The sequence below is a fragment of the Diceros bicornis genome, chromosome 31 (assembly GCF_020826845.1).
Source record: "Diceros bicornis minor isolate mBicDic1 chromosome 31, mDicBic1.mat.cur, whole genome shotgun sequence".
NCBI classification, from domain to species: Eukaryota; Metazoa; Chordata; class Mammalia; order Perissodactyla; family Rhinocerotidae; genus Diceros; species Diceros bicornis.
Window position 1 is genome coordinate 1,666,698 of NC_080770.1, and position 23,713 is coordinate 1,690,410.

At 51.5% G+C, this 23,713-nt stretch overlaps 1 protein-coding gene, 1 long non-coding RNA gene and 1 pseudogene across 2 annotated transcripts; 1 reads left to right on the forward strand and 2 right to left on the reverse strand.

The window, feature by feature from the left end:
• The first annotated feature begins 1,673 nt into the window (after positions 1–1,673).
• LOC131394699 (tumor necrosis factor receptor superfamily member 22-like) lies at positions 1,674–22,509 on the forward strand. Its single transcript, XM_058526138.1, has 8 exons — positions 1,674–1,779; positions 11,116–11,230; positions 14,001–14,129; positions 15,978–16,089; positions 17,596–17,669; positions 21,132–21,260; positions 21,813–21,838; positions 22,228–22,509. The coding sequence occupies exons 1-8, from the start codon at positions 1,717–1,719 to the stop codon at positions 22,492–22,494; spliced, it is 915 nt and encodes a 304-aa protein (XP_058382121.1). The 5' UTR covers positions 1,674–1,716; the 3' UTR covers positions 22,495–22,509.
• LOC131395477 (twinfilin-1-like) lies at positions 4,158–10,676 on the reverse strand (annotated as a pseudogene).
• LOC131394700 (uncharacterized) lies at positions 19,088–22,815 on the reverse strand. Its single transcript, XR_009216215.1, has 4 exons — positions 22,755–22,815; positions 22,438–22,529; positions 21,104–21,208; positions 19,088–20,352 (listed from the first exon to the last, which is right to left on the reverse strand). It is a non-coding gene; the product is annotated as an uncharacterized LOC131394700 (long non-coding RNA).
• Positions 22,816–23,713: the final 898 nt, after the last annotated feature.

Below are 23,713 nucleotides of genomic sequence, written 5' to 3' on the forward strand. Positions count from 1 at the left end.
CCCCAGGGAACTGCCAAGGCTGTGCCGACGCCCATTTTGCCTGGTTGGTGTCTTGCCTCCACGGACCACCCCCTCCCCGCCCTGCTGCGCCAGCCTGGCACTTGCTTGTGTTCCACTGTGGCCAGAGTGAGTGGGCCTGCCTTTGCTGGGATAGCCCAGGATGCCCCTGAAGGAGGGAGGGGGGCAGCTGACCACAGACCCCACACACCACGGCAAAGAGAGGCTGTGGCCCACCCCTAACAGTGTGTGAAGGATAAGAGACCACAGGGAAAGAGGTGCGCAAGCAGTGTCCTTGAGAGGGGTCTGGGTCTCTCCACCTGGGCCCCCAGGGCCCCGGGCAGGATGAGGCTTGGGCTGGGGCCAAGGAAGGGGCAGGTGGGCACTGCCATCCCAGCCGTCACGCCTGCCTCAGGCAGACTGGACTGCCCTCCCCAGGGCAGCGCCCTCAGACTGGCTCTGGACCCCCAGGTGGACACCACCCCCTGCTGGAGAGTGGGTGCCCTCTGGGTGGTAGTTTCCTGCATCCAGGAGGGCAGGCTGCTCAGGACTGGAAGCCCTGGTCTGCCTTGCACGTCTTTCAGAGCTGATTAGTCACCGGGATGTAGCAGTCGGACACCCATCTTTCAGAGCTAATTGGCTGGCGCAGCCTGACTCACAGCTCCACTCCCCCAACTACCCCAAGCCTCGGAAACCCCTCCCAGAATTCTCTTTATGTCTTTGGTACACCAAGAACCATTCTACATCAAGGAGGAAAAGAAAGCTGGGTGAGGAGCCGGCCCCGTGGCGTGGCGGTTAAGCGCTCGCGCTCCGCTGCTGGCAGCCCTGGTTCTGATCTCGGGCGCCGACCCACGCACCGCTTCTCAGGCCATGCTGTGGCAGAGTCCCTCATAAAATGGAGGAAGATTGGCACAGCTGTGAGCTCAGGGCCAGTCTTCCTCAGCAAAAAGAAGACGACTGAGGGCCAGCCCCGTGGCTTAGCGGTTAAGTGCACGAGCTCCGCTGCTGGTGGCCCGGGTTGGGATCCCGGGTGCGCACCGACGCACTGCTTCTCCGGCCACGCTGAGGCCGCGTCCCACATACAGCAACTAGAAGGCTGTGCAGCTATGACATACAACTATCTACTGGGGCTTTGCGGAAAAAAATAAATAAATAAAAAATTATAAAAAAAAAAAAAAGACGACTGACATGGATGTTAGCTCAGGGCTGATCTTTGTACAAAAAAAAAAGAAAGCTTTGTGGGCATAACCCCAAGTGAACAGGTGGGCCAATGCCCAGATACGGGGTTACGAGAGGTTCCTCTTTTGAAGAACCGTCTCCTCCCCCTGAATCCCTCTCATGCCCCCCTACCCCACTCCCAACGTCGCTCTCCCCCTACTCCCCAGCAGATCACAAGATGCTGTCGGATGAGGGGCCCCGAGGGGTTTGTGGCTCACCGCCTGAGCTGAAGTGGGCCCCGTGAATCTGGAAGGCGCCGGCGACAAACCAGGCCGCTGGCATTGCAGTCGCTGGCGGGGAGGGGTGGGGCTCCTAGCGAACGACGCAAGAGCTCCTTCCTCTGCCTTAGCTCACGTGACTGGTGCTCTGGAGGAGGGAACTCCGAGAGCTGGGGGGCGGGGCCCCATCTGTAGCCCCGCCCCGGAGTATAGAGCAGCGCAGCCGGCGGCGTGCCCGCCTAACCGGTGTGCCTGGCTCGCTGGCAGCCCCGCGTTTGGCGCCATGGCCCGGCTGGCCGCTCTGGCGCTACTGCTGCTCCCGGCGCTACTGCTGCTCCCGGCGCAGGTGGGTGTGCGGCGGCGGGGCTCGGGGCCGGGGCGGGGGACTCCGGAGAGGGAAGACCCCCGAGGGCCGGGCACGGGGCGCGCGCGGCGGAGCCCTCGCGGAGAGACTCGGACGAAGTCTGAGTTCTGGAGCCCGGAGGGAGACCGGCAGTGTCCCGAGCACCCCCGATCCCGACGGGGTCGCGGCGGGGCCGAGCGCTCGGCGTCCAGCTCCTCGGCCGGCGGCGAGCGCGGGGGGCGGGCAGGCGCGACGGCGAACGCGCGCAGGGCCGTTCTTCTCGCCACTGTCACCCACGCCCGCGGCGTAGCCAGAGGCGATTTAATGTGTCCTAATTGGGAGGATGTTGTAACGGCTTCCTCGTTCCTGTCCTGAATAATCCACATTCAGGACACAGCACATCTTCAGTTCACCCCGGGGAAGCCGTCACCATCGGGAGAGTGGAGGCGTCCCGGGCCCGCAAAAGTGTCCCGCGGCCGCTTCGACATCCCTCCTACTCTCCTTCCCCGGCACGCAATCAGCCGTCTCCCTAGAGATTCATTAGAAAATAGTTACATGTGTTTTCAAATAAGATATAAATTGAAACAAGATCCTTAAGTATTCATCTGCTAGGCTTTAAAACAATTTTATTAAATCTGAATATTTGCATAAAAGTGATAACATGATTTGCCTATAAATGTTTTTATTTTTTATTTATTTTGGTGTGTGAGGAAGATCGGCCCTGAGCTGACATCCGTGCCAATCCTCCTCTCTCTGCTGAGGAAGGCTGGCCCTGGGCTAAGGTCCTGCCCATCTTCCTCCACCTTGTATGGGGACCCCGTCACAGCGCGGGTGACAGGCGGCGCGTCCCTGCGCGCGCGGGATCCGAACCTGCGGACGCCCACGCAGCGGGGCGCGCGCACCTCGCCGCCGCGCCGCCGGTTTGCCTCGGAGAAATCAAGGTTGATGTTGAAAACTTTTCAAAGTTATTGACTTCAGTTTTGTTTGCTTTTGAGGGATATCGATTTCATATCCAGTTTGAACAGAATATTTAGCCTCACACTACCGCTAATGAAATGACTCACCTTTGAAATGGAAACTTTCACAGCACTAGAGAATTTACTAAAACTGTTTGCAAACGAGCCTTGCGATATCCTCAGACACTGCCGTCACGCGTCGTCCACGTCCGCTCCCCCGTCCCCGGCAGCGTCGGCCTCGCGTCGCCGTCCGTGTCCTTCCGCGCCGCCCGCGTGGGCCCGCGCCCGCCCCGCCCCCCCGCCGCCGTCACGGCCCCGCCCCCCCGCCGCCGGCGTGGGCCCGCGCCCCCCCACGCCCCCCCTCACCACCACCCCCCGCCGCCGGCGTGGGCCCGCGCCGCCCCACTCACCACACCCCCCCACCCCCCGCCGCCGGCGTGGGCCCGCGCCCCCCACCTCCCCACCCCCCCCCTCACCCCCCCTGCCGCCGTCACGGCCCCACCCCCTCTCACCCCCCCCCCCGCCGCCGTCACGGCCCCGCCCCCCACCTGCCCACCCAACCCCCTCACCCCCCCCCCCCGCCGCCGTCACGGCCCCGCCCCCCCGCCGCCGGCGTGGGCCCGCGCCGCCCCACTCCCCACACCCCCCTCCCCACCCCCCGCCGCCGGCGTGGGCCCGCGCCCCCCCACGCCCCCCCTCACCACCACCCCCCGCCGCCGGCGTGGGCCCGCGCCGCCCCACTCACCACACCCCCCACCCCCCGCCGCCGGCGTGGGCCCGCGCCCCCCACCTCCCCACCCCCCCCCCTCACCCCCCCTGCCGCCGTCACGGCCCCACCCCCTCTCACCCCCCCCCCCGCCGCCGTCACGGCCCCGCCCCCCCGCCGCCGGCGTGGGCCCGCGCCCCCCCCACGCCCCCCCTCACCACCACCCCCCGCCGCCGGCGTGGGCCCCCCGCAGCCCCCCACCCCCACCATCCCGGCCGCACCCTCCCTCACCCCCTCCCGGCGTCCCCCACACGCCCACCCCCCCAACCCGCCGCCGTCCAGGCCGTTTTAAGGTCTTTCTCCCTTAAAAGAGCGATGAGAAGCATATCTTCCTTTGAGGCATTAGACTTTCTGGAATTGGCCCAACTGTATAAAATTTTAAGAATGATGTAAAAGTGTGGAATCATCATTCTATGAAAAGAGTCACAAAATTAAACATTACTCTGTCGATTCCTTTTCTAGCTTTAATTCAAAAAGAGAGATCATGAGTCTTCTAACATGAATTTTAAAAACACATGTTTTTAAAAACAAGTGAAAAGTGCTATTTTTCAACAAGTACATTTTTTCCCCCTATATATCAACATGGAGTGGTTTCAGTTCTCCTGTAGGAATAGCTGGACTTGTAAAACACCAGTATTATGGTACTGAATATAGTGATTTCAATCAGCAGTGGCTTCAGTTTCAGCTGGACCCCTGATTAGTCTTCCACTTCTTTTTTTCCTGCGCGACCTTTTGGTTTTGCAAAACTTGGCTCATGTGCGCGCTGCTTGAGGTTGTACTCCCTCATAAACGACGTGTGCCGGCGGCTCATCCTCACCGCTCTCTCCATCCTTCTGACCACATCTGTTTATAGTTGTCTTTCTACAATTTCTGGCAGAGTTCCTCCAGCTAGAACACAGCATCCGTTCTCTTATACTGAGTGTGTATCTAGGCACTGAATCAATAAAAACTGGGGACTCCAAATCGTCTCCTTCATGGGAGTGTTTATACAGAAAGAAATGGTAATGTGCTAAATCTTTACGAGTCCTCTTTAGCAAATCTTTTAGTTCTGTGTTGTGTTGGCCAAAATTATCATTTTATTTTTGTATCTGTTTTCCTATTTCCTATATTTTATATCTATTTCCAATTGCACATAATTGAGTTCAATTTTTCCAAAGCCTGAAAAGCTTCTCAAGAAATAGGAAAGGCTACTCCTTGTAGTGTTTGGTGCTTGGTGTCACCCCACGCTGGTATGTAGCTCATCGATTTTAATCTGTCTTGACTGGTCCTCAGCTGCAGGCAGTGGAGCAGTCAATGATGCAGCTTCCTTTACTGTGCCAAATACTTCATCTTTCACGTGGCCTCGTGCGGACTCCTTTCGAAGAGTTGCTCTCGTTGCTGCATACAACGTTTTTTGACAAACATCGAATGATCTGGAGACCGTGCAATGAGTATCCGTTCATATTCCTGGGCATTCTGAGAATCTAACCTGAATAATATGGCATGGTCGTTTGTCCTCAACAGGGGTAAAACAAAGGAATCCTAATCCTTATCCCAGGAATCTGGAGGCTGACTACGTGAGCCAATCACAGGTTTCTCATTTTCAGTGGATATTTTCAGAAGTCTGTATTTGCCATTTCTTGCTCTGGCAAATGTCTTTGGTATCAGGTGCTGCTGGCCTCGTAAGATGAGTTAGGAAGTGTTGTCGCCTCGTCAGTTTTTTAGAAGAGTTTGAGAAGGATTGATGTAAGTTCTTCTTTAAATGTTTGCTAGAGGGCCGGCCACGTGGCTTAGCGGTTGAGTGCTCGCGCTCTGATGCTGGCGGCCTGGGTTTGGATCCTGGGCGCGCACCGACGCACCGCTTCTCCGGCCATGCTGAGGCCGCGTCCCACATACAGCAACTAGAAGGATGTGCAACTATGACCTACAACTATCTACTGGGGCTTTGGGGGAACAATAAATAAATAAAATTATTAAAAAAAATGTTTGATAGAATTTACCAATAAAACTTTCTAATCCAGGGCTTCTCTTTGTTGGGAGGTTTTTTGATTACTGAGTCAATCTCCTTATTAGTTACAGGTGCATTCAGGTTTTCTATTTCCTCATGTGTCAGTCTTGGTAGGTTTTGTGTTTCCTGGAATTTGTCGTTTCATCTAGGTTATCCAATTTCTTGACATACAATTGTTCATACTACTGTCTTATAATCTTTTTTATTTCTGTATAAGCAATAGTAATTCCCCACTTTCCCCACTTTTTTGTATTTTAACATATGGTCTCTCCTGGAGAGTATCCTGTGTCCATTGGAGAAGAATATTTATTCTGTTGTTGTTGGGTGGAGTGTTCTGTATATGTCTGTTACATCTAGTTGCTGTATTGTGTTGGCCAAGTCCTCTGTTTCCTTGCTTATCTTCTATCTGATTATTCTATCCATTATTGGAAGTGGAGTATTGAAGTCTCCAACTATTGTTGTAAAACTGTCTGTTATTCTCTTCAACTTTGCCAGTTCTGCTTCACACGTTTGGAGGGTCTGTTATTAGAAGCATAAATGTTTATAATTGTTATATCTTCTTGCTATATTGGCCCTTTTATCATTGTAATGTCCTTCTTTGTCTCTTGTAACAGATTTTTACTTAAAGTATATTTTGTCTGATGTTTGTATAGCCACTTCAGCTCACTTTTGGTCCCTGTGTGCATTGAATATCTTTTTTTATCTTTTCACTTTCAAACTGTGTATGTATTTGGATCTAAATTGAGTCTCTTGTAGACAGCATTCAGTCAGATCATTTTTTAAAATTCATTCTGCCAATCTTTGCTTTTGATTGGACAGTTTAACCCATTTACATTTAAAGTAATTACTATTAAGGAGGAACTTACTTCTGTCCTTGTGCTATTTGTTTTCTATGTGCCTTATGGCTTTCTTTGTCTGTCATTTCCTACATTACTGCCTTCTTTTGTGTTTAGTTTACTTTTTTTTTTTTGAGGAAGATTAGCCCTCAGCTAACATCTGTTGCCAATCCTCCTCTTTTTTTGCTGTGGAAGATTGACCAACGTCCGTGCCCATCTTCCTGTACTTTATATGTGGGATGCCACCAGAGCATGGCTTGATAAGCCGTGCGTAGGTCCGAGCCCAGGATCCGACACCTGCGAACCCCCAGGCCGCCGAAGTGGAGCACACGAACCCAACCACTATGCTACTGGGCCGGCCTCTAGTTTACTTTTCGTAGTGAGAAGTTTTAAGTCACTTCTCATTTCTTTTTGTGCAAATTATATAGTGATTTTCTTGGTAGTTATCTTAGAGATTACGTGCAACATCCTAAAGTTATAACACTCTAACTGGAATTTGTACCAGCTTAACATGAATAGCATATAAAACTCTGCTGCTATAGCTTCATCCCGACCCCCTTTTAGTTAAGCATGTCACAGAATTACAGCTTTGTGCGTTGTGTGGCCAAAAACATAGACTAATAATTGTATTTTATGCATTTTTTTTTTTAATTTTATTTATTTTTTGGTGAGGAAGAACAGCCCTGAGCTAACATCCACGCCAATCCACCTCTTTTTGCTGAGGAAGACTGGCCATGGGCTAACATCTGTGCGCATCTTCCTCCACTTTATGTGGGACGCCGCCACAGCATGGCCTGACAAGGGGTGCATTGGTGCGCGCCCAGGATCCGAACCCCAGGCCGCCAGCAGTGGAGCGCACGCACTTAACCGCTACGCCACGGGGCCAGCCCCTATACATTTGTTTTTTAAATATGTAGAAAATAAAAAGTGGAGTTAAAAACCAAAATTATAGGGGCCTGCCCAGTGGTGAAAGTGGTTAAGTGCGCACACTCCGCTGCGGCGGCCCAGGGTTCGCTGGTTCGGATCCCGGCGCGCACTGAGGCACAACTTGTCAAGCCATGCTGTGGCGGCATCCTGTATAAAGTGGAGGAAGATGGGCATGGATGTTAGCCCAGGGCCAGTCTTCCTCAGCAAAAAGAGCAGGATTGGCAGATGTTAGCTCAGAGCTGATCTTCCTCACAAAAAAAAAAACACCAAAATTATAATAATACTAGCTTTTATAACGTCTGCATATTTACCTTTACCAGACATCTTTATTTCTTCATGTGGCCTTGAGTTACAATCCAGTGTCCTTTCTTTTCAACCAGATCCACTTTAGCATTTCTTGAGGGCAGGTCTAACGGTAACAAACTCCCTCAGCTTTTGTTTATCTTGAAATGTCTTTATTTCACCCTCATTTTTGTGTGTGTGTGTGTGTGAGGAACATCAGCCCTGAGCTAACATCTGTTGCCAATCCTCCTCTTTTTCGCTGAGGAAGACTGGCCCTGGGCTAACATCCATGCCCATCTTCCTCTACTTTATATGGGACGCTGCCACAGCATGGCTTGACAGGCGGTGCATCGGTGCTCGCCCAGGATCCAAACCTGCAAACCCCGGGCTGCCGAAGCAGAGCACATGCACTTAACTGCTGTGCCACCGGGCCTGCCCCTCTCCCTCATTTTTGAAGGACAGTTTTGCTTGGATATAGTGTTCTAGGGTAGCAGTTCTTTCCTTTTAGCACCTTGGATATATCAACCCATTGCCCTCTGGTCTCCAAGGTTTCTAATGAGAAACCTGCTGATAATCTTGTTGGGGATTCCTGTATGTGATGAGTCATTTCTGTCTTGCTGCTTTAAAGATTCTCTCTTTGTCTTTGTCTTTTGACAATTGGATTATGTGTCTCGATGTGAGTCTCTCTGAATTCATCCTAATGAGTTTGATCGGCTTCTTAGATTTGTAGATTCATATCTTGAATCAAATTCAGAATGTTTTAGGCCATTATTTCTTCAAATAATCTCTCTGACCCTTTCTCTCTCTTCTCCTTCTGGGACTCCCACAATGCGTATATTGATGCACTTGACGGTGTCTTACAGGTCTCTTAAGCTCTGTTCACTTTTCGTGAGTCTTTTTTCTTTCTGTTCCTCAGACTCAATAATTTCAGTTCTCCTATCTTCCTGTTCTCTGATTCTTTCTTCTGCCTGCTCAAATATACTTTTTAATCCCTATAGTGAGTTGTCTACTTCAGTTACTGTACTTCTCAGCCCCAGAATTTCTTTTTAGTTCCCTTTTAAGTGTGTTATGTCTTTATTGATATTTTTGCTATGTTTATATACCATTTTCCTGATTTTGTCCATGTCTTCCTTTAGCTCTTCGAGCATCTTTAAGACAGTTGTTTTAGAGTTTTGGCTAAATAAAACTGCCATCTGGTCTTCCTCGGAAGTGGTTTCTGTCACACAGGACTGTGTTTTTTTCCTTCGAATAGGCCGTACTTTCCTGTGTTTTGTGTGCCTTGTGATTTTTTTGTTGAAAACTGGACATCTGAATCTTAACATAGTAACTCCAGAAGTTGTGTTTTCCCCCTTCCCCAGGTTTCTTTACTTGTTTGGTAGGGTGTCTCTGTGCTGGGGATCAGGTCTTCTGGGTCTTTTCTGAGCCTGTGTCTTTGCCTGAACATGTATAGTAACTGTCTAAATGCCCCCATATATGCAGTTGCTTTTGAATGTCCTTATCCTTACAAGTCTGGCTCCCAAAAGGAGAAAAAAGGAAAACAAAAGGGAAAAAGAAACAGGCTCTAGCTCTTTAAATCTCTTGGAAGCTGTTTCAGCTGGTGAGGGGTTACAGTAATGTCTGCCCACCTCTGTGAGCAGAGGTGCCCACCTCTGTGCCTGCACCTCTTCAATCGGAAGCACCCACCATCACTCAGATAGAGCCCCGATGTTTGGATGACAAGGTCGTTATGATCCACCCTGGCTCCTCGAGCTGCTCCAGGAACACATGCATGGCTGCCGGCCTCGGGGCTGGAGGGTGGGGGATGGGTAGTGGCTACTATGCTAAGAGCTAAAATTGACCCAGATTCACTGAGACTGACCTACCCAGCCTTCCCCTGGGAGCTGCCAGCCTTGGAATGGTTTCCAGAGTTCTAAAATAGTTACATCAGACAGATTCTGCCAGTAAGAAGATGGATTCCTGGTGCTCCCTACTTCCCCATCTTCCCTCATGTCACTCTGGGACCTCTCAAAACAATATTGTAAAAGATGATTTAAGTGAGAATATGAACTTCTTTTCTTCTATCAAAGGGTCTAAAGATTACTGAAGTTTGGAGAAACAGTCAGCCAGAAGGCCTTAACTATCCACCACGGTGTATTACGTCTATGATTCCAGTGGTTTTTAAAAACCTATTTACTAATTTATTAGGTAGAAGTTCAGAGACATGAGGGAATATACCAAGCAGTGATGGCTCTGCTTTTTGAAAAGACTTGGTTGGAGATGTGGAGTCCAAGCTGAGTCTTGGCAAAAGAATAGCCCCCACACTTGCTGTAATTTTGCTCGAGGATACTTAGTCATGTGCTGCATAATGACGTTTTGGTCAATGATGGATCACATATACAACAGTGGTCCCATAAGTTTAGTATCATACAGCCTAGGTGTGTAGTAGGCTATACCATCTAGGTTTGTATAAGTGTGCTCTACGACGTTCGCACAATGACACAATTGCCTAATTATGCATTTCTCAGAATGTGCCCTCTTCGTTAAGTGACACATGGCTGTTGTAGGAACCCTAACCCACTGTCCCCATTCCATTAGTATTCCAGATGTCACCACTTTGCACTATTACCCCATGTTTTAATACTCATTAAGTACTTAGACACGTCTCTATTCCTTATTTTAATTACATGATATTATCTAGGACAGTCTCTGGAGGCTGCCAGCTTTGGGGGTCCAGGTGCTCCACTCTCCCCCCATCACCTTCTCTCCTGAAATCAAGCCTGAGAAGGGTCACCACACAAATGCTGCCCCCCAACAATATTGTTATGTCGCTAGAGACCCTCTGGATGCTCCAAGGCTGCAACCCCATGAGGTTGCTGCCGCCGTCCCCATCCCCACCCCCAGGCTGCTTCTGTCTGCAGAGAGAACACCAGGGCCGAGACCCGCTCAAGGGGCCCCTCTGTCCAGCTGGGGTCAATTCAGTCTGTTGCTGTTCCTGCCATGTCCAGCCCAGCCCCTCTTCCTCCAGGACACCTCTGCCCCTTTACACTTCCCCTTTGTTTGATGGGGTGGCTGCTATCTCACTTTCTGAGCTTCGCCAGCCCAGATATTTCTTTGTTCTTGTTGATGTTATCGTCACTAAATTCTTGTTACCTGTAAAACCTGTACATTGTAACACATTCAACCCCAGGAGATGATTCCAAATGAGAAATGGCTCATTTCATCACCTGTGGAACCAATTTGTCTATGGCTGTCCCATGCCCCAGTCCAGCAGGCACAGACTGAGGGTGGAGTTCGGGGCCCCGCAGAATGTGGTCATGTTCTTTGCGGGCTGGGGCGTGTATGGTGAGGAGCCCTAGCTCTCTAGTGAAGAGCTGAGACCATGAGATGGTCTGGGATGGTGTCCTCGCCCAGCACTGACCAGCCGGAACCTTGGGCAGGACACCTGACCTCTCGTAACGTCAGGTTTAATGGTACCTGCCTTTCAGGGTTGCCGTTGAGATGAATTGAACTATAACTTATGCACAGCTGAGAAAATGCCCACCATGTCAGAGGCGACGTTGAAAGTGGGCTATTAGTAAAACGTGTCTTGTTCTTTTCCATCTGAAGGTGAACACTGTGACCGACTTGGTCTCCACACAGAGCCTGGTGCCCCCTGGCCGCGAGTCCTGCGGGCCTGGCGAGTACTGGGCTGCCGGCCACTGCTGCGAGCTCTGCAAGGCCGGTGAGTCCCGGGACGGGATCCGGCACCGGGCAGCTGCCTGCCGTCCACGTCCCCCAACTCTACCCAGCCCCGCAAAGGAGGGTTTGTGGGTCTGTTTGTACTGAGTGGGCAGGGGGTGTCCAGCAGCCCCTCCCCATCTGGGCTCTCCTATCTGCCATACAAGGGGTGAGCCCCAGAACCCAGCTGAGGGGACAGGGGGCTCAAGAGGGGGAACCGGGAGAATTAACGTCACCCTCCCAGCACCTGCTGCAGAAGCCAGGGTCTCCTCTGGCAGGTGAGGAAATCGGGCCCAGAGCAGTTAAGTGGCTTGCTCGAGGTCACACCATCTGTCAGTGGCTCAGCCCCGGCTCGTCCTTCCTAGTGCTGGCACACTCTGCCAGCAGAGGGCACGCATTCCTGTGCTGGGGGTCCCCAAGACCCACGATTGCTAGAAGGACTCACAGGATCCAGAAAAGCTGTTACATTCACGGTTATGGTGGATTTCGGAAAGGTTAAAACCAGCCAGTGTAAAGGCTTGGGGGCAGGTCCAGGAGAGACCAGGCGCCAGCTTCCAGCTGACCTCTCCCAGTGGAGCACGTGGACAGCCAGCCCTTCATTCTCCCAGCAGCCTTGTGTGACACATGCATGGAGCACTGCCACCCGGGGGAGCTCACCCAAGCCTGGATGTGTAGAGTTTCTGCTGGGGGCCGGTCACATGGGCGTGGCTGATCACCAGCGTGGCTGGTCGCCCACGCGGTTGACCTTAGCCTCCAGGCCCTCCGTAGGTCAAGCTGATATAGCATGGCCCAGGACCCCAGGCAAACAAAACAGACACTCACCATAAATCATGTTGTTAGCATAGACGATCTGCTGGCACGGGGCCCCAGGTAGATAAAGAGGCTCTCACCAGGCCCGGGGCAGGACAGTGCAAGGGCTCAGACATTACCTCCTGGAGCCGGTCAAGGGCCAGTCCTGAAGACCTTGGGGATGTGCAGGGTTTGAGCACCCCAAGCCCACAGAGTTAACCCTTCACTGCGCAGACGGGGACTCCAAGCCTGGGGTTCCCCGAGCCTCAGGCTCCCCCACCTCCCGAGAGACAAACTCACAGACAAGGCCATGAGGGGCATGGCGGGAGTCTGTGCACAGCCTGCGGTGTGTTCAGCCTCCCTCGCTGTCGGTCCTCACCTGTCACGGGAGGAGAGCCTCGGACCCGGACCAGGCCCGTCATGGCAGCTCACTAGCCAGATGACCTGGGCATGTCCCCTGCTGCCCCCCACCCCGACCCCGCCGCCAACAGCCTCTCCTTAGCTGTAAAGAGAGTAGTAACACTGACACTCCTGGACCATCAGGTTTTGAACACAGCGCCTTGGACAAGGGGTGTGCACTTGGGGTCTGTCACCCACACGGACACTGCTCTGTGCCCCCAAAAGTTGGCCACTTGTGATAGTGGCATTTAGGGAATGATTTTAAGATTGTTCTTTAGTTTGAATCACTGTTAAATTTCAAATCAGTCTATTTCAAAAAGGAAATGTATATTGCTGCTGTAAATGAAAAATCAGTATCAGTGTTCATAAAGAGACAGGAGCCATAAAGCAAGCTTCAGGTGCGTTAGCTTCATCCGTTCCAGACCCACTGAAGACGTGTCAGGCATTCCATCACACTTCCGTCTCCAGCTCCCTTTTGATGCTTTGAAAGTCCTGTTTTTGACAGAAGACAGCCACACCTCAGGACCATTCGCCCCCAGGTCTCTGTTCTCACGTAGACTTTGCATGCTACACGATTGTCAGCTTCTGGAAGTGACCTTTGGGACCATTAGAAAGAACCCAATGCCATGAGTGGGCACCCAGGATTTGGGAGTCACACCACAACCCTGCCAGTTCCCGAGGGCCAGGCTTGGGAGGGTTCGGGGGAAGGTTCTGTTATTGAAGGTCTGGTGGGTGGGCTCGCCTGAGTCCTGAACCTGTAATTCCCACCATCTACTGAGATAAATAAACCATTGCACAACCTCCTTCAGCCTTGTCCCGAGCAATGATATCCATGAGGTCACACATTCGCTGTACTTGTTAATTTTTTCTGGCTGTACAATAGAATAAATATGTATCTATTAACATGAAAGGAAGTTCCCAGGGCTACTTAAATTCCTCTAACATTGCAGTGGTGGAGGCTAGCAGAGGGCTGACGAGGTGGGAAATGGTCCTGGGGAAAACCTTCTAGAAGGAAGAACTGGCCTGCCCTTAGCAAACTTGGCAAAGGAAGCCCAGGCTGACCGAGTGAAGTGCTCATGGGATATTGAACAGAACACTTGTCAGATCTCAAGTCCCTTTAGAGGGAACCTGGGCGATGCTCCTTCAGCAGGATGCTGAGCCCTGGAACTTCGCGCAGCCGTCACTTGCTCTCGTTTCCCCTTGGGGCAGTTGGCTGGCAAGCCCTGGCTGGGCAGGCGGAGAGCTGGGCTGTTGTCTCAGTTCTTCCACTGACCATGGACCAGATGCTCGTCCTCCATATCTGACGGGTCAGAAGGGGGTCGGGATCCCTGCCATGCCCCACAGCACAGCTGTCTGGAGGAGCAAATGCAGGGCAGGTGGCCGGAGCCCTTGGAGGCAAGAGCCATGGCACTTTGGCGCTTCATCATTTCCAAAGTGTTGTCACAATCCGAAACTCCAAGACATAAGTATTTCTATTTACTTATTGGAGAGGCAAGCCCCGGGGACTGGGTGGGTGGACAGCACAGCCCAGGACCCCAGGGTGCCCTGGTGCGGGATCTGACCTCAGCACCCAAACTCTTGCACAGGCTGGTACGTCCGTGAGCACTGCAGGATCCCCCACACCCTGGGAAAGTGTATGGAGTGTGACAGAGGGACCTTTACGGCACACCCCAACGGCATGGATTCCTGCCAACTTTGCTCCACCTGCTCTAACGGTGAGTCTACGGCCACAGGCACCTTCCTTGACCTTGAAACCCTCAGCCCCCTGACCCAGCAGTGGCCAGGCTAGGAATGTGCCCTAAAGAAGTCATTCAAGTTGAGCCTAAATAATTTAGCCACGAGGATGTTTGCTGCTTAGCTCTGAAGAGTTAGGAAAACCCAAACGCGTATTAACCCAGCATTTGGGTAAAGGAGAGACGGTGCATTCACAACACTGCTCACACAGTGCTCGGCAGCCACTGGAAAGAAGTGTCTGGAGAACTTTTATTTGCATAACAAACTGTTCCCTGTGTATTGTGAGAGTAAGAAAAAAAAAAGTGACAAAGCTTTGGTTACCCTTGGAGCCAAAATTCTAAGCAGTTATTTTTCACTTTTAATCATTTCCTTCAAATTGCAAATTAGCAAATTCAATCTAGAAAATTTAGAAAATACATGCACACAAAAAAATAATAAGGGGCCTGCCCGGTCGTACAAGTAGTTAAGTGCGCGTGCTCCACTGCGGCGGCCCAGGGTTCACCGGTTCGGATCCTGGGCGCGCACCGACGCACCAGTGCTTGTCAAGCCATCTTGTGGCGGCGTCCCATGTAAAGTGGAGGAAGACGGGCACGGATGTCAGCCCAGGGCCAGTCTTCCTCAGCAAAAAGAGAGGAGGATTGGCAGATGTTAGCTCAGGACCGATCTTCCTCAAAAAAAAAAAAGTAAAAAGGTAAAAATCACCCCTCGAGGAATAAGCAATTTTTTAATATGAAAATTTTCAAACATGTAGTAAAGTTGAAAGAAGAGACTCTTCCACCGAAGATTAAACAATTACTGTTTTACCACATTTCTGTGGGTGTGGGTGTGGGTGTGTGTGTGTCTACGAACAGTTTCAAAGTAAGCTGCAAATGGCATAGTATTTCACCCCGAAACACTGCAGCATGCGTTGCCTGAGAATCAAGACCTTCCCCTACAGAACCAAGTGCTAGGACCACATCCAGGGAGGTGAATATTATTCCCTAATATCATCTGACATCCAGTCCGTATTCAAATTTACCATGAACCAACTTTTCTTTAAAATTTCCTGTATTGCTCAACTGCAGAGGACAGGACCAAGAACTCGGCCCCCAAGGGGCCCACAGTACCTACCCCCAAGGGTTTAGCTGAGCTGGATCTTTCTGTCACACAGTCAGACGATGGTTACCTAGCCTCAGAGCTACACCACATGTGACATCTAGAACTTCACTGTTCCTGTTGGCACTGAATTCTGTAAACAAGGTTGAAAGGTGAACCACCCAGTGGGAAAAATATTTAAATTTTTTCCATCAGCCACAAAGGGTACAATCCCCATTAAGAGGAGAAGTCTGGCAAGTCAGTTTATCGAAAGAAAGCACCCTGAGCGGTGGGCCCCTTGAAGTTCGTGAGAAGGTGCTCAGATTCCCTGGGAGCTCCACGGAGCGCATGAAAATGTGAATTAAATATTGACAGGCCGCCAGAGATGGCTAGATGCGTGGAGAGGCCGTGGAGATGGCGGACAGGGAGCGTCCCCTTGCCCTGGCAGTGGGGTACGTGCCTTGAATAGAGGCCCGGGGGGGCACGGTGAGGCTGTGGTTCAGAATTGATCCATGCAAACCTTTTGAGCCCACACGCCTGTTCTAGGCATTTGCCCTGGGAGACGGGCGTGTGAAGGTGTGGTAAGGATGCCCCAGCAGTGTTTACGGTGCTCACCACCACTCGGGGCTTCTGCCTGGCTGGCTGAGTTCCGTACAGGGGCCAACTGTTTCCGCGCCAAATGACGATGTAGGTCCACATGTACGCACAAGGACAGGGCACTTCCCTTGGACTGACCGGTCTTCCCTGAACTGCAGGTGAAAAAGTGTTGGAGAATTGCACTTCGACCAGAGACCGGGTATGCCAGTGCCCATCGGGCCATTTCTACCGGGTCCCGGAGGCCTTGGAATTCTGCACTCCATGCAGCAAGTAGGTGACAATGCGCGGGTGCCCCAGGCGCGGGTCGGCGGTGGCCCTGGACTCCTGTGGGTTATTTATTAGGGGCTGAAAACCAGCAGGACGTGTGACTTTTGACCGGGTAAGGACAGCCCAGCGCCAGCCAAGACCGTTCTGGCTCCACCCGAGTGGTTCTCTCTTTTCCTATCTCCCCAGCTCCATAGAATCGTGCCAATTTTCAGGTTATTTCTTATTTGGACAGATTCTATTTTACGTAGTTCTTTTCTCCTTTCTAGAGTTTCCTGATTGCCTTCCCCTGTCTTAACGCATTGCTTGCCTTTTTCACGCCTCACTTTTTCTGAGCTCTCTGTCACCCTCACTGTCTGTCATCCGTCCTGGTGCCCCGTGTCCCTAAATTCTCAGCTGGACTCACCGCCCTGAAGGTCTGCTCCCAGAAGCCAGTGTGGGACCTCCCTTCCCCGCCCTTTTGGGTTCTGCCCTCCACCTCCCCTGTCTTGGTCTGCTCCTCTGTTTGGCTGAAGTGCATCCTTATATTGCACCCTAGTAAAGGATGCAGGACATAGACTTCTCATCATTGCCTCTTACGAAGGGCTTTTTCTTCCCTCACATTCTGCGGACCGGTGTGTGCGGGGCGGGAAACTACTCCCTCAGAATTCTGGAGGCATCTTGGCAGCGTCCTCCGGCATCCGAGTTGCTGACAAGCTGCCCAATGCCTCACCCTGGGGTCGCTACGGTGTCGGGCCTCTATGGCCTGGGGGACCCAGGACTTGCATGCCCACCATCTCCAGGGCTGGGTCCAGTCTAAAGAAAGCAAAGTGACAGGCTGGACAGGGCTTTTAGTTCCTTCAAGGATGTCTAAGCTGGAGCTTTCTCCAGTGTTTTCTGCTTTGTGATTCTGGAATAAACCTCATTCATTCCCAGAAGAGGGTGGGGAACCTGGGGAGATGGTGGAAAGCATGGGGCTCGTGAAATGCCCTTAGAGACATCTACAGTTGTCACCCTTCAGTGTGGTGCAGGGAGCTTGGAGTCTGTGAGGGACGTTACCAAGTAAATACTTCATCCTGGGCCTAAACACACCTACCCATTACTTCAATCACGAAAATGCATAAGAGCCTGTAACTTGCAGCAATTAGGAAGAAACCCTAAATTCCTGAGCCTTTGCTAAAAGCAGGACAAATTCCTTTTCCTTCAGTCCATATGCCTGCTAACCAGGCCATCAGTATTCGTAGAGGAGGAAAATAAGTGACCATTCCTCCAGTCAGAAGGACGGCGAGGATATCTGAGGTGCTGGTGCAGGGCCTGAGAGTGTGTGGCTCTCCATGTGGCCAGGGCCTTCGTGGTCTCTGACCACAGCACACAGTGCTCCCCAAATGCGGGTTGGGGTGGGGGTGTCCCTGCTGCGTGCCGGGCCCCTTCTGGGCCCGGGGAGACAGCGTGATGGTGACGCCATGGACCCGGGTGCCGGTGGGCCTGGGGAGACATTAGGGGAGGAATACTGAGGGTGTCTCTCTCCCCCAGGTGTCCCAGAGGGAGCGTGGTCCTCCAGAACTGCACCCGGGTGGCAGACACAGTGTGCGGCTTGGCTGGTCCAAGTAAGAGAGCTGTTTTTTAAAAATATGTATATTTTTTATTAAGAAATTCACATAATATAAAATTACCCATTGTAAAGTGAACAATTTAGTGGCACTTAGGACCACCACCTCTATCTAGTTCCAAAACATGGACATCCCCCCAAAAGGACTCTGTACCCAGGACACAATCACGCCCCCTTCTCTCCTCCCTCAGCCCCTGGCAAACACTAATCTGTCTTCTGTCCATAGACAGACGTTTTAAAAATTGTGCTGCTTGGCGGTGGTGGTTCTTGAGTTGTAGGAGTTCTTTCTCCCCTCTCAGGTACGTGATTTGCAAATATTTTCTCCCATTCTGTGTCTTTTCTCTCTGTTGTTTGTGCATTCGTTGATACACAGATGTTTTTTATTTTGATTGTCTTGTTTGTCTATCTTTTCTTTTGTTGCCTGTGCCTTTGCTGTCATCTCCAAGAAATCATTGCCCAATCCAGTGTCATAAAGCTTTTCCCTTATGTTTTCTTCTACTCGTTTCTTTCTTATAGTTTTAGCTCTTACGTTTAGGTCTTTGATTCATTTTGAGTTCATTTTTGTGTATGTCAGGTAAGGGTCCAACTTCATTCTTCGCATGTGGATGTCAGTTTCCCCAATACCATTTGTTGAAAAAACTGCCCTTCCCATAGAATGGTCTTGGCTCAAGGGTTTATTATTTAAAAAAAAAAAAAAATTTAAGTCCATTAGCAGATGAATAACGAACAAAATGGAATATCTTCCAATATACATATATCTGAATATTACTTACGCGTAACCAGGCATGAAGTACTGTCACATGCTACATTACGCTTAGTGAAAGAAGCCAGACACAAAAGACCATGTCATATAATTCCATTTGTATGAAGTGTCCAGAAGAGGCAAATCTATAGAGAGAAAGCAGAACGTATACTTAAAATGGTTAACATGGTTGATTTTATGTGATGTATATTTTACTACAATTTAAAAATAAGCAAGTAAACCCTTGAGGAAAAGCTGCACTTCCCTTCATTATAGGAGGACCGAGGCTTTGGAAAGTCAGGTGTCATGTGACCCCCTTGGGCCTCTGTTCTTAGGTCTGTGTCCAGGGGAGGGACACACAGGGTGGCCCTATTGGCTGAAGACCCAGGGGCTCCCCAGCGGTCTAGGGGAAAGTCTGTTTCTGTTTTGCCCTCACAGTGCTTCTGACACCAGATGTGTGTAGTTTTTTCCCCCACAATGACCAATTCTCCAACACCAGCTGGGTGTCTTGCAAGTCAATTCATTCTGAAACTAACCAGAGTTAGCACAGACCCCGCAGGTTAAGGGCTCGGTCCCACAAGACTGCCCCCCACTTCAGATGCCCATCACAAGTCATGGGTCCCCAGGTTACCCATAACTTCTGTCCCACTTGCCTACAAATCGGAGGTTCCCGTCACCCCCTCCTTGGATTCAGTCATTTGTAAAGCAGCTCACGGAACTCAGGGAAACATTTATCCACATTCACTGGTTTATTATAAAAGATATTATGAAGGAAACAGATGCACAGCCAGTTGAAGAAGTACATAGGGTGAGGTTCAGAAGGGTCCTGAGCACAGGAGCTTCTCTCCCCGTGGACTCGGAGTGTACCACCCTCCTGGCACGTAGATGCATTCACCAACTCGGAAGCTCTCCGAACCCCCTTCTTTTGGGAATTTTATGGAGGCTTCATCACAGAGGCATGATCCATCATTAACTCCACTTCCAGCCTCTCTCCCCTCCCTGGACGATGCCGGGTGGGGCTCGAGGTTCCAACTTCTAATCATTGCTTGGTCCTTCTGGTGGCCAGGCCCCACCCAGGAGCTCACCCAGAGCCACCTCATTAGAACAAAAGACATTCCCATCACTCGGGGAATTACAAGGGTTTAGGAGCTCTGTGTCAGCAACTGGGGTCAAAGACCAAATATTAGCAGGAACGGGGGCAGAGACTAATACACATATTTCTTAATTTTGCACACCAGGACTTTCAGTGCCAATACAGGGCAAACCAGCCCTCGTTGGTCACCAGAGGCACAGCATGGCTCTGCCCAACCCCACTCGCCGAGGTGTCCTGATGCCTGTCTCCTAAGGGGACTGTCGCGAGGTTGCGGGCAGGCACAGGACATCTCCTCAGGGCGGGCATCAGAGCACCCTTCCTCAAATACCTGTGCTGCAGAATGAATCCTCCAGGCCCCTTGGAGACCTGCCACCACACACCACCCTGGGGGAGGGGTCAGACCTCCCTGCCCTCAGCTGCGCCAACCTGGGGTAGCCTCTCCTCCCGACCCCCACCGCGTGCTGGGCCCAGCCTCCAGGCCAGGCCAGAGGAGGCCTGCTCACTAGGGTGGGCAAGGTCTGCCAGGCCAGCAAGCGGAGATGTTTGTTTGTTTGTTCTTTTTTTTCCCCGTTTTATTGAGATATGATTGACATACAGTGCTCTATAAGTTTAAGGTGTACAGCATAATGACTTGATGTATATGTATCATAAAGTGATCACCACACTAAGTTTAGTTCACATCTATCATCTCATATAGATACCATAGAAAAGAGAAAAAAGAGGGGCCGGCCCAGTGGCATAGTGGTTAAGTTTGCGCGCTCCGCTTCGGCGGCCTGGGGTTCGCGGGTTCGGATCCTGGGTGCGGGCCTACTCGCCGCTTGTATGTGGCGGCATCCCACATACAACCTAGAGGAAGATTGGCACAGATGTTAGTTCAGCAACAATCTTCCTCGAGCAAAAAGAGGAAGATTGGCCATAGATGTTAGCTCAAGGCCAAGCTTCCTCACCAAAAAAAAAGAGAAAGAAAGAAAAAGAAGAAAAAAATTGTTTTTATCCTTGTGATGAGAACTCTCAGGATCTACTGTCTTAACAACTTTCAAATATACCACACAGCTTTGTTAACTATAGTCACCATGCTGTACACTACATCCCCAGGACTTATTTATCTTATAGATGGAAGTTTGTACCTATCCATCCCCTTCATCCATTTCCCGCACCCCCACCCCCTGCCTCTGGGAACCACAAGTCTGATCTCTTTTTCTATAGGTTTGGGTTTTTTTTTTTTTTTTTTAGATTCGACATATGAATGAGATCATACAGTATTTGTCTTTCTCTGTCTGACTTATCTCACTTAGCATAATGCCCTCAAGGTCCATCCATGTTGTTGCAAATAGCAAGATGTTCTTTTTATGGCTGAGTAATATTCCATTGTATGTATAGACCACATCTTCTTTACCCACTCACCCACTGATGGACACTTAGGTTTGTTTCCATGTCGCGGCTATTGTGAATAACGCTGCTATGAACAGGGGGTGCAAATATCTCTTCAACATAGTATTTTCATTTCCTTCGGGTATATTTCCAGAATTGGAATTACTGGATCTGTTTGTTTGTTCTTTATCCTGTGGCTGCTGGAAAAAAAGTCAGTTGACCTTACCGAGACATTTTCTCCTTCCCACTTTTAGCCAGCAGACATCATTGGTGTGTGATCGGAAGCTTTCTACTTTTCCTGGTTATTGTGATCATCATCTTTTGTTATGCTCTAAAACGAGAAGACAAAGGATTCCGGATTCCGTGCCATCATCTCCCTGACGGTATGAAGCATTGATGGGAGGACCGTTGGGTGGAACGAGGGACATCCTGGGCTGCGGGGCAGCTCCTAAGGGCACCTGAGTTACCATGCGGCCGCACCTTTCCTCAACAGTGTCTGGTTCTCATGAGCTGAAGCTCCTCCTAACCTAGACGAACAGCCGAACGGGAGAGCACACGCCTGGGAGTTTTCACAGTGCTGTCGGCAGCTGAGCCCCCGACCTCTGAGGCTGAGGGACGGGCTCGGCTAGATTACGGGGTCCCAGGTCAGCCTCAGAGGCAGACATGGGCTCAGGGCAGGTTTGCCCGGCAGGCTCGGTGGGGAAGAGCAAGTACAGGGCTAAGTGGCGGCTGGGCGCTCTTGGTGCAGAGAGCCGAAGGCCTCTTGGAAGGTTTCAGGAGTTGCGGAAGCGGATAGCTGTGGGCATCGAGGCACAGCCAGGCTCACTGCTACAGCTTCCTGGCCTGAAGAGGGGTGTGGTCACTTCCCAAGCCGCCACAAGTCACAGAGTAGGATCTCCTGCCACCATTAACCAGTTTTCTGTCTGTCTTCACAGGAGACAGTGATGGAGGAGAGCACGTGGTGAGTATAGCCTCGGCCCTGGGCAGCATGAGGTATGGTCCCGGAGCAGCCTCCCGTCGAGGGGCAGCCAGCCCTCGAGTTAGTAGGGGGCCGGACTGGCTCCAGGAGGCCCTTTCCTGGCCTGAGTGTTAGCCCAATAGTGGTTCTGTGGCCAAACGGGAGCCAAGGGTCCTGAGCTGGAGGCCCTTTAGACTCGGAAGGGTTTGGTTCATGATGGGGAAACTGAGGCACCAAAAGGGCCTCAAGGCGTCTTGACCAAGGCCAGCCGAGCCGGTGGTCAGGGCAGAGCTGAGGCCAGAGCGGGCCCTGCCGTAGGATCCTCAGCCCCTGTCCTCCCAGGGGCATGTGTGCTTAATCACCCATCACAAACGATTTTCTTGTTTTTTCAGTTGCCGGATGAATCAGTCTCCAGCACACAATCGAATGAGAACCAAGACGCAGAGTCTCCAGTCCCCACGACGGAGAACTCCAGCCTGTCTAAAGACAGCCTAGACATGGTGTCGGAGGCCCCGGGCGCCCCCAGGGCCCCGGCAAGCCCGGTCAGTGTCCATGGTCCACAGGTTGCAACAGGGAAAGAAGTTGGGCCCCAGAGCAGTCACCAGGACCCGGCCCTTCTGTGTTCCCCGGGGCGGAGGGTCAGACTGAGATCCTGGTGAATCTGGAACAGCTAGGAGGTCGTTTGTGAGCCAATCTGAAAGACAATGGTAACAACAACATCCTCCCTCCCAGCCAGGCTCCTCGCCCACTGTTATTTTAGTCATCAGAGCAATCTGGTCAGAGGCCCGTACCCGATTTCAGGCGAAGACTCTGAGTACAGAGAGGTCGCCTATGCCAGCCCCATCCACCACTGGTGAGAGCCAGGGCTGGGCCTGGAGGCCAGCTGTGCCCTTGACCTCCTCCACCACCGAGCACTCACCGTCCCTCGCCAGTCCTCCAGGAGCCAGCCCTCTGCGGAGGCTGGGGGGGTGACAAGGGAGGGGCATTAGTTTCCTGTGGCTGCTATCAAAAATGACTACAAAGTGAGTGGCTTGAAACCACAGAAATTCATTCCCTCAGGGTCTGGAGGCCAGAAGTCCAAGATCAAGGTGTCACAGGGCCGTGCTCCCTCCAAAGGCTCCAGGGAGGATCCTTCCTTTCCTGTTTCAGCTTCCGATGGCTGCTGGCAATCCTTGGCCGGTAACTGCGTCACTCCAATCTCCGCCTCTGTCGTCACACAGCCTCCTCCTGTGTGTGTGTGATAGCGAACCTCTTCATCTCAAGTTCATGTGCCCGATGCCCAGCAAGCCACACACTGAGACATCGGTGCTTGGAGATGAGAAAGGTTTATTCAAATTGGCCAAAACGAGTAGGTGGGAGCCTGGGTTTGCTCAAATCCACCTCCCCTAGAACAGAAAGCAGGGGGGTTTTATAAGCTAAGGGACTTGGCAGGAGGGGCTTCAGGGAAACAAAGGGGTCACTCCCGATGAGCCTCTGGGCAATCTGACTTCTGGGCTTCCACAGCTGCTGAGGGCCGGCCATCTGTCCGTCCGGTGATTGGCCATCCGGTGACCTCAACCTCCCTGAAGGCGTTCTCTTTCTCCTGCAAAACAAGCTCACAAATCCTCGAGACCCCTGAGTCACCCCTCCAGTTAAACCGGAAAAACAGTAAATTGGTTTAATATGTATAGTACCCCTCAGATACTTGGCTTCACATGTATCTCTCCTCTCTTTATGAGGACATGGTCCCACCCTACTCTAGTGTGACCTCATCTTAACTGGATTACATCTTCCAGCCCGGGTTCGGATCCCGAGCGTGCTGACGCACCGCTTCTGCAGCCATGCTGAGGCCACGTCCCACATACAGCAACTAGAAGGATGTGCAACTATGACATACAA

Coding starts and splice junctions, on each gene's coding strand:
- LOC131394699 (XM_058526138.1), top strand. CDS start 1,717: ATGGCCCGGCTGGCCGCTCTGGCGCTACTGCTGCTCCCGGCGCTACTG. Junction 11,231..14,000: donor CTGCGAGCTCTGCAAGGCCG/GTGAGTCCCGGG, acceptor ACTCTTGCACAG/GCTGGTACGTCCGTGAGCAC. Junction 21,839..22,227: donor GTGATGGAGGAGAGCACGTG/GTGAGTATAGCC, acceptor TTGTTTTTTCAG/TTGCCGGATGAATCAGTCTC.